At 46.1% G+C, this 10,187-nt stretch overlaps 1 protein-coding gene across 1 annotated transcript in view; it reads left to right on the plus strand.

Moving 5' to 3' along the window:
- The window catches only part of ARHGAP26 (Rho GTPase activating protein 26), a 198,339-nt gene extending 188,152 nt beyond the window's left edge, over positions 1–10,187 (plus strand). The window contains exons 13-14 of the mRNA XM_021708767.1: positions 576–667; positions 8,431–10,187. Coding sequence (XP_021564442.1) covers positions 576–667; positions 8,431–8,519 — 181 coding nt within the window. The 3' untranslated portion in view covers positions 8,520–10,187. The remainder of the gene's footprint in view (positions 1–575; positions 668–8,430) is intronic.

Here is a 10,187-nt window from a genome sequence, read left to right on the forward strand (position 1 = left end):
GGTGTCAGGGATTTCAACTCTGGAATCCTGCCCCACCAGCTAGCCCCAGCCTAGTAAGAAATGAGGAACATCTGGAGAGAGAATGTCAGCCTGTGACCTAGAGCCGAAACTTGGCTTTGCTATAATTTCTCCTTTTTGACTCACCGAGGATTGCCAACTTTCAGCAGGGTCTGCTGGGAGCGTTCTCCAAAGAAGCTTGGAAGTTCTTTCCCGCCCCTGCCTCCCACCCTTACCCCAAGGCACTCCTGCTCCAAAAGTGGGCCCAGCCTACCCTCCCACTGTTCAGTTGTTGTCACACCAGGTAAAGGTCTAATGTGGCACAAGGTGACCCCATGAGAACTGTGGTTTCTTAGAGCTTATGGCTTTTCTCTGAATATTTCTCACTTTTCTCCTGTGACCTTTGCAACTTTTCCACCTCATGTTTTGCCATCTGGCTGCCTTGTCAGGCTCTTCCTATGAGAGAGGAATAGGTGGCTTGCTGGGAAAGGGAAGAAACATTAAATATCTGGGGCTTTCTGAGTTGTTTTGTTTTTTTTTTTTTAAAAGATGTTAAATAAACTCTTGTTTTTACACAGCACACCGTTCCGGAAGGCAAAAGCCTTATATGCCTGTAAAGCTGAACATGACTCAGAACTCTCATTCACCGCAGGCACAGTCTTTGAGAATGGTGAGTTTCTCATCCTCTTGCAAAGATATGGGGGGGGGGATGCAAGGAAATAACTGACATTTTCAAAGTTCTTGCCCGGGAAAAAATCTCAGTAGAACGGGTAAGTCCAATACAGAGTGTCTATGTTTGTGTGTTTGTTTCTGTGTCATTTCCCAAAATAAAAGAGTAGCCCCAAGACTTTGGGAGGCCTTGTGAAGAATGGACTAGTGTCCTTGGCTCCACGTTGAGTCATTCTGAGCATTAAAGGGGATCATGCCTGCAGAGGACTCAATCCAGCACCCAGCGGTGGCTTTGCAAGATAGAACACATGTTTAAAATGGCACTGGGCAACCCCTTTGGGTCCCTTCTTACTATGGGAGCTTTGCTGTCCTCTCAATAAATCCTGCTTTCTCAAAACAAACAAACAAAAAGGCACCAAACACATAGCAAGCATTCTGCGTGCTATTATTGTTAAGATCATCATCGTTACAATCATCTTAGAAAAAGCCCCCAATGCTCTCATACCTCTCAATTACAGTTTTTCCCTTTTAGCTAACAGGGCCCAGCCCTGGCTTTCAGCTTGGCAGTGGGGGCAGCACCTGACTCCCCAGGTCCTGGCTGTATCTGCAAGGTCTTGTGTTCTAAGCCAGAGCAGAGACGGGCTCCAGGGGTCCAGCCCTTGACTGCACCCACATCTAAAGGGCTGCCACTCTGTGTGCCTGGTCTGCTGAACCTGTGTCCTCTTTTATGGTTCCCAAACCCAAAGCACTGCCCCTAAACCTTTGCTCCATTACCTTTCATTGGGCCCTTTCCAAAATAAAGCGCACACAGCTAGCTTAGTTCCCCACCTGTCAGCAGCTGGTGCTGTCATGCCCCAAAGACTGCAGGTGCGGTGGGTCTGCTGGAGGCTGTCAAACATCAAGTCACTGGTGAGTGTCCCCCACACAGGCCCAGGTGGGGGAAGCCCAGCCCTGCTGTAACATGACACAACTTTCCCAGCAGACAGACCAGTACAGAATGCATTGCTTGGGCTTCTGTATCCTGCTTTGTCAGTAGGGAAGGGGCTTCTGCATGCAGATGAGCAGGATTTGAGAGATCCCTGCGTTTACAGGTGAACCAAGGGCTTAAAGGTCTGATCTCTGAGTCCCAATTCACTCCTTGCATATGCAAGGCACCACCATGTTCCTGACAGCCATTCATTCTGACAACACAGAGAACCTCAGTCCCAGAGGCAGAATAAACTATCAAAAAGCATGTGCATGTTTGCATATCTTTTTTGTGATTCCCTTCTTTTTTTTTGACAGCTTTATTGAGATACCCACACCGCATGCAGTTTACCCATTTAAATTGTTTTTTAGTGTATTCAGAGTTATGTAGCCATCACCACTATCTTTTTCCAGAATATTTTCATCATTCCCAGAAGAAATCCCTTTAGCAGTCATGCCCCATTTCCCCCAACTCGCATCCATTCAGCCCTGGGCAGCCACCCATCTACTTTGACTCTATAGGTGTGCCTGCTCTGGACATTTCATGCAGTATATGATCTCTGTGACTGGCTCATTTCACTTTGCATAATGTTTTCAAGTTTCTCCCATGTTGTAGCATGAATAAGAACTTCATTTCTGTTTATGGCTAAATAAGGCCCTATGGTATGGACACATCACATTTTATTTAAACTCAATTAACAGTGGATGGACATTTTGATTGTTTCCACTTTTTGGCTGTTGGCATTTGGTGCTCTGAACATTCATATATGAGTTTCTGTGAGGACATATGTTTTCAATTTTCTCGGGGATATACCTAGGAGGGAAGTGCTATGTCACATTTTAACTCTGTGTTTGAGGAAATGCCACTTTACATTCCAGCCTTCTTTCATTTTTAAGTAGCTTAAATGGTTAACAACAACAATAAAAAGACAAGAAAAGATGCCTAGATAATTTTTAACTGCTAAGTGCTTTCCTGCAGGCTGGGTGCTCTACCCAGCAGGTTCTGTGTCTCCTGCCTCTCCACAATGTGGTAATCATTCTAAACCCTCTGCATCAGCGATCCCCAACCTTTTTGGCATTAGGGACTGGATTCGTGGAAGACCATTTTTCCATGGACTCGGACAGTGGGAAGGGTGCAGTCAAACCTCCCCGCTAATGTTAATCTGTATTTGCAGCCTCTCCCCAGTGCTGGCACCACTACCTCTGCTCCACCTCAGATCATCAGGAATCAGATTCTCTTGAGGGGTGAGCAACCTAGATCCCTTGCACGTGCGGTTCGCAATAGAGTTTGCACTCCAATGAGAATCTCATGCCGCTGCTAATCTGACCGAAGGCAGAGCCACGCTCTCCCACCGCCTACCTCCTGCGATGCAGCCCAATTTCTAACAGACCATGGATGTTATGGGTCCACAGCCCCCGGGGTTGGCGACACCTACTTTAAATATTGACAGATAAGAATGGAAGAAAAAGAGTTTGACTTAACGAGCCAGAGGCTTCACCCAAGCCTGCCTGTGGTCTCTAGGAGTCATGCCAAAGTTCATTGACACTGGTTTGTTTTTAACCGGCAATGCCAGTGACCTTTTAAAATTCCCTAAAGAGTGAAAGGCCAAATTAAACCCGAAAGAAAACACCTTTCAGTGTTGACTGAGCTGCAGTTGCAGACGGAGCTAATGAAATGTTAATCAACTTTCTAGATAAGTTTGGCTGATAATGTTTTATTAGATCCTATTTCTAAAGGAAAATGCATAAATATCCTATTCCTTGCTACCTCTAGAGAAAAAGCTAGACACTATAATATACTATAAAAATATACTATTAATCATGTTAGGCAGGGGTGTCTTTTTCCTTGTTCTATGGTTTGTTAGTTTACTGCTGGAGATATTAGGTAAGGGCTATTAAACTTGGATGCTCTGCAGTATCAGATTAAATTATCAGACCAGTCAGAAGCAAGCATGCGTGCGTGTGTGTTTGTGTGCGTGCAAGCACATACACATGTGTTTTCTTTTTCAGGATTAGGAAGAGTGAACAAGGAGGAGGAAGAGGGAGGGGCACATGGAGAGGAAAGTCTGTTGCTTCATAATGATTAACCTCGGAGCCTCTGGATTCCAGCGGCTGTGGGTGACTCTGGAGTGGCTGCTCAGTCAGCTCCTGGACTTTGTGCAGTAGGAACGGTGGCAGTACCTGGAAGTAGCTCCAGTGCCAGCCCTTGCCCGATCTACTAGGAAACTGTCCCCTTCACCAAAAGCACCTCCAACAGTAACTGGAAGGAGAAGTAGCTCATATTCTCAGGAGCATTAGTCATCTGGAAGCAACATGATTAGTGATACCTGGAAAATTCACGTGGCAGTAACTAAGATTGGTTTCTGGGGATACCTTTCGCAAGATTTGAGAGGAGCTGGATCCATTCATTCCCGTGACGTGGCCAGTGCCAGGCAGGACAACCCCACATCTCCTTTGCTGATGGAGCCCCGAGCTGCCCAGAAAGTGGGGTTAGCTCCTCAGGGGGTGTCCTTCAGCCTCCCCAGCTGGCTGCTAGGCCACACCCATGCTCCAGCCACCTCCACCTCTCCCTGGGCATCTCCACCAGCAGCCTGAAAGTCTTATTACTTCCACTCTCACACCATAGCCCCTTCTCTACATGGCAGCAAGAGTGAACTCTGAAAAAGGGAAATCAACTCATGATATTCCCCTACTTACCATTGTCAGTGGCCTCCGTGGCTCTGAGAACACTTGTGAGGCCCTCCATGACCCAGTTTCTGTCCCCCGACCTCCTCTCATCCTCACTTGATACACTACAACCTTACAGGTCTTCTCTATGTTCTCAGATAAGTTCGGCAAACTGTGACCTGCCTATCCCATCCAGCTTGCCACCTCTTTATATAAAGAAAGCTTCATTGGAACAGATAAATCCCTGCCACATATCATCTGTGGCACCTCAACGGCAGAGTTGAGCAGGGAGTCACACGTACTCTCAGCTCCTTGGGAGACACAGGGCACCATTCTAAAAGCATATCACATTTGTCCCCATCTTAGGGCCTTGGCACTGGCATTACCCACGGCCTGGCCGGCCCCCTTGGACCTTTGAGGTTTTAACTTCTGTAGCTCCTGCTAACCAGTCCACATCCTTGCCCCAGTCTCTCCCTCTCCTCTTATCACTGCCTAAAATTACTTGCTTGCTTATTGGTTGATTGTTCCTCCCCGAGAGCAGAATCTTGTCTGCCTGTTCTGTGCTGGGCGCAAGGACATTGCACAGTGTCTGGCACCTGGTAAGTGCCCAGTAAACATTCATTAAATGAGTGGGTGCATTTTTAACTACACAGGGCTCTGCGACTCTTCCAGTTAGGGCTTCTTGGGGGGGTCAGCCGGCCAGTGGTGGTCTTAGTCACACACTTGCTCCTTGTCCATAGTGAGCGAAAGAGAGACAAGGGCATTTACTGCATATGCAGGTGTGTGATGTCTGCGGGGACTCAGGTGAGAGAGGGCTTGGCGGAAAGAACCTCATGTCAGCCGCCACTGATATTTACGATATGCATGCTGGGCTGGAGAGCCACCCTGGCCTCTTGCTGCAACACCTTTGTGTCAACGTAGCACACCGGACACAGGTGCAATTCAGTGGTGAGCACTGGCATAGTCTAGCCCAACAGGTATGGGTACCACTGAGGATCTTCAGAGTGTTGGGTTCAGGTGGCTAAGACCACAGACTCTCGGATCAGATGCCTGGGCTAATCCACCTCCATCGTCTACCAACTGTGTAATTTTGGACAAGGTACTTAACCTCTCTGAGTCTGTTTTTGCCAGTAAATGAGGAAAGTAGCAGAAACAACTCCATCGTTGTCATTCTGAGGATGAAAGGGGAAAATGCAGGTGCAGCACTCACGAGCACAGCGCCTGCCACGAGCACTGCTCAACACACCACTGTCATTCTCCACACGGATCACATTCTCTGATTGAATGAAGGCATGACACCGTGGGAAGGGGCTTGGCCTCTGGAGTCAAACAACCTGAATTCAAAAACAAGTTCTCCCATTGCAACCACACACAGTTTGCCTCTCTGAGCCTTAATTTTTTCATCTGTAAAAAAGGGTTAAGAATAGTCCAAGCTGGGCTCATCAGGGTCAAACGAAACAGTATATGTAAAACTCTGAGTATACAACAGCCTCACAGTCAGCATTTCTAAGTGTTCACGTGTGTTGGTATCATTCATGAGGCAGAAGGGAGCTAATGAAGGTTGTCAAGCTGGGGAGTGTTAGGATACAAATGAAAATGCCCTAAAACACTAGATAGGGAAGCAAAGCTCAATGCTTTGAGCAGCATGTTAATAGGATCCATGAATGCCATGGGGGATGTTCTATGAACGTTCTAGGAGTTGAGGAGGTTGGCAGCAGGTTGAAAGTATTCCGTGATAATATTTATGGAGGAGATGGGGCCTCCGCTAAGCCTGAAGGAAACAGAAGATAACAGAAAGGAGGGGGGCATCTGGTGCTGCCTCGTTCCTCCATCGGTTAATGAGAATTGACGTTTTAATTCTTATTACCACCTATATTATAGAGCATTTGGGCACAGCAGTGTCATCACTCCTAATGATCTGTGAACTAGCTACAATACAGGTTTCTGCGCCCCTCTCCCAAAGTCTGCTTTAGTTGATTTGCCATGGGGTCCACGAATCTGCCGTTGTAATACACATCCAGGTGGCTCCGTGCACATGACCTGGTACTGGGCTTTAGTAAACCTAACTGGAAGACTCCAACCAAAGGCCGCTTTATTCTTGTCATCTCCTGTGTCATATCTTTTGGCCTCCCTTGTCTGCTCTGATTCTTGCCTTAGTCTGCAAATTCCATTTCTAATGCTTATAGGTGTTGCCTCCTCAGTACCTGTGCTGAGTTGGAACAGCTGGCCAGAATGTCTGAAGGAAATGGACTCAAGGCATCTGGTGAAGGAACAGCTCAGCTGGGGGCTTTGCTGTAAAATGGGAGGGGTCTTGTATTTGTTTAACTGGATGGTTGATTGCTTTATTCTTCTTAGGCCCTTTATTTTGGTGAATGGGTGTGATTTGTTTATTTTAGGTTCTAAACATTTGAGGTTTCCTGAAGCTTTGGTGAGTGTTGAGGCTGGGCCCTATGTCCAGGTTTTTCTAGGAGGGTTTGCTGACCTGTCCACGTGACTGGTGGAGTGATGTGGGTCTCCTGCTGACTAACTCAGATTAGCATGTGCCATATGCCTGGCTGTGTACAGAATGCCTTTTCCACAAGACAAGAACCCACTGAAGGGAGGGAGAGTTTTCCTGTTGCTACTTTATAGGAAACTGAAGTGAAACTGAAGTGATCTAGGCAGCTTCAGCTAGATGGATGGACAGGGGCCAGAGGTATTTGGGTGTTATTTAAGGGTGGCTTGGGTACCTGGAGAGGTCAGGTTGCTATTCTAAGTTGTGTGTACTTCCAAGGCATTTTCCAAATAAACTCTTCCTTGTGTGGCTGTCCTGAATCCAAAGTTTTCCTTGCTGTTTATCCCTGAAGCCTTGTGATAGAAACTGATAGATTTGAAGACCAACTAAATAGACTCCAGACTCCTCCAGACTCCAGTCTCTTATGGATATTTGACCTGGTTTTTCCTAAGAAGCATTCATGGTCTAGACAAGTTTGGTGTTGATCTTCTATAAGCCCCAATGCCTGTTCTTTTGTTGCCTCCCATTTGCTTCTTTTGGTTTCTCTTCTTTCTTCGTTCCCTGCAAACTGAAACTAGAATTATCTAGTAGTATTGGGGCAGAAATTCTTTTCTAAAACAAGCTCAGGAAGTTACTTAATGAGCCCAGGAAGGGAATGAGAGAAGTCCATTCTCTCCAGACAATCTTGAAAAATTGGAGTTTTTCTAGTACATGAAAAGTAAATGCCCTACCTCATACCAGAGTTATCTGCCCCAGATCACAAATATGAATACTCCCCCATACCTCTTGGTCCATGATTCCTCTCTCTTCTTTCCTGCTGTTGACTACTTTGCAGGCTTAACTGGATTTTATATCATCTTTATAACATCACAGCAGTTTCCATGGAGATGGATTGTGATGTCACCAAAGTGGATATATATTCTTTAGATCTTGAAATTGCAAAGTGGCAGAAATTTTGTAAGTTGCATAGAGGGAATAAGAGGACAGATTTTAGACTATATAAAGAAGGGGGTAGATTCTGGAGAACAAGAAAGAAAACTAAGAAAGGGTATGGGTGAAACAGAGAGAGGACTATTTAAAGACTGTAAAATGACCAAAAAAAGGCACAAGGAATTTGTAAGAAAATTAGAAGCAGAGAGTAGATATTTGAAGGAAAAAAAGATGCATGATTAGAAGCAAGTATCTTTAAAAAACAGTTCTTAGCAGTCTTCCATGAGCACTTAGTGTGTAGCTGATGCAGGGTTGAGTGGGCGGCTGGTTAGATGTATACTTAGAAGAATGGATCACCACAACTATTGGCCTCTAACCGAAGTAGTAGAAACCTGTTACTTCTTTATTGTTTCAATCAAGAATTTCAGAAAGTCCATGAAACCCCTAAAATTGCATGTAAAATTATGAATGCTTGTGTCTGCTTCCTTTTTGTTGTGGAGAAAGTTCAGAACAGCCTTCGTCAGAATGCTTCTATCCCACAAAAGGTTAAGAGCCCCTGGTTTAAACACGTCTTAGAATTATGTAATTTAACAAGTGAGTGTACTCATTCTCCAGACTTCCTTCGCGCGCACACACACACGCACACAGGTCTATCTCCTACCCTATCTGTAACCTCATCTCTCGCTGTCTCTCCCCTTTTCGTGCAGTCCATCCATCTCAGGAGCCTGGCTGGTTGGAGGGGACTCTGAACGGAAAGACTGGCCTCATCCCCGAGAACTACGTGGAGTTCCTCTAACCGTGGGCCCCCAGCAGACCTGCTGAGCTTACATGGTATCCATGACAACTGCTGATTCCAGTGTTGTAGGCCATTTCTCTTCACCCTTGAGAAATGCAGCATGACTGACTATTGCTGCCTGTCAACAGGACTGTTTCTGTGAGCTCTGGTGTCACCCATCTCCATAATCATCTCAGTCGACACTCGGCGACACTGCAGGAGACAGAAGTCAATCAGCAGAGGAGGCCATTTGATTTTGATAGCAAGCTATTTTCTCATGAATACCCTCAGTAGTGAGCCCTCTTTCTGTTTCAACAGTCATCCAAACCCCCCAACCTGCTGAAAGAGGAAGTGAGATATAAGCAGTCCCAAGAGCACTCTGTAGCTGCATCTGACAGAACTGAGCGAGGGAATTAGTGCCGAGATCCAGGCTGCATCAGTGCTTTTGTTTACACTCTCTGTACCCCACCTCTAAGTACTCAAGCCCATGGTCTGCGGGCAGCTGTGTCTGTACTCATGCACATGGAGTGGGCTTATAGCGCTGTTTGTTTAAGATCCAATCTCTCACCATCTCTAAGGCAGCGGCTGGCCTGTCAGCAAAAGGCCGTCCAGTCCTCTCATGCACAGGAACACACGCCCCACATTTCCCCTTTCCGGGCTAAGAGCGTCTCTGCCACCGAGGGCTGCTGTCACCTAGTAACCACGGCAACCCAACCTACTCTAAACCAAACCCAGAAAAATAGCACGCTCTCTTTGCATGACACGTTTTTTTTCTCTCCTCCTTTTGGGGAGTTTTTTTTAATGGTTTTCCAAAATCCTGACACAGAGGATCAAGGAGTCAGGGTGGTCTACTTGGGGACGACAGGAGGGCAGCTGGGAAATGTTCCTTTCTGGTGCATTTCAGCAGCATCGGGATATGTTTGGAGCAAACTCTAGCAACCTCTTGTTATATACAGGCTTAATGTTTCTGTTCTTCCATTTAACTGGTGTTTACTTTCTAGAGGGTGAGATGCTGCCTCTCCTTGATTCCCCCATACTCCCCTTAATTCACTCAACCCTGCCTGTGCCCCTGCCTTCCTTGACCACCACTGACCAGCCCTTTTGTACTGCTATGGGCTGCTGCACATTGGTGGCCTGATGGTTTTCAAGGCTAATTCCCCAACCAAGCCAATGGCCTATAGTTTAAAAAGACATCTGTGTTCACTGCCACTCAGAAAAAGGGAATTGTTTCTCAGTCTTTCAAGACATGAGATTAATACCATAGGCCATTGTGATACAGGAAGACACCAAGAGGTTGGGACACAGAGGGTGGGATGGGTACCTTCTGAGAAAGAGAATTTTCTGGTCTAAAGGGGCTAAGTTGTATAGAAGCCTGCCTTGGCTGGGTAGGTTCTACCTGAATATTTCTGATTCACTTGGCCTCCAAAAAACGGTCATTGGTATCTCCCATATGTGCGTGTCCTTGCAAGAGTGACTCTGGACAGACAGACTACAAACGGATGGACCATCCAGATCCGCAGAGTCCCCTTGGATGGCAGCATTGCTCCAGAGACTATCTCCTGCTTCTGGAATTCATTAGGGAACTTTAAAGAAGAAAGGAAAAACTTGAATTGTGTTGAATTACTGTATCTTTTACCTTTTTTTTTTGGAAAAAAGATAAACTTGTAAATAGAGTGATTTGAAATACTA

The sequence above is a fragment of the Carlito syrichta genome, unplaced genomic scaffold (assembly GCF_000164805.1).
Source record: "Carlito syrichta isolate Samal-C Ts95f unplaced genomic scaffold, Tarsius_syrichta-2.0.1 Scaffold147091, whole genome shotgun sequence".
NCBI lineage: Eukaryota > Metazoa > Chordata > Mammalia > Primates > Tarsiidae > Carlito > Carlito syrichta.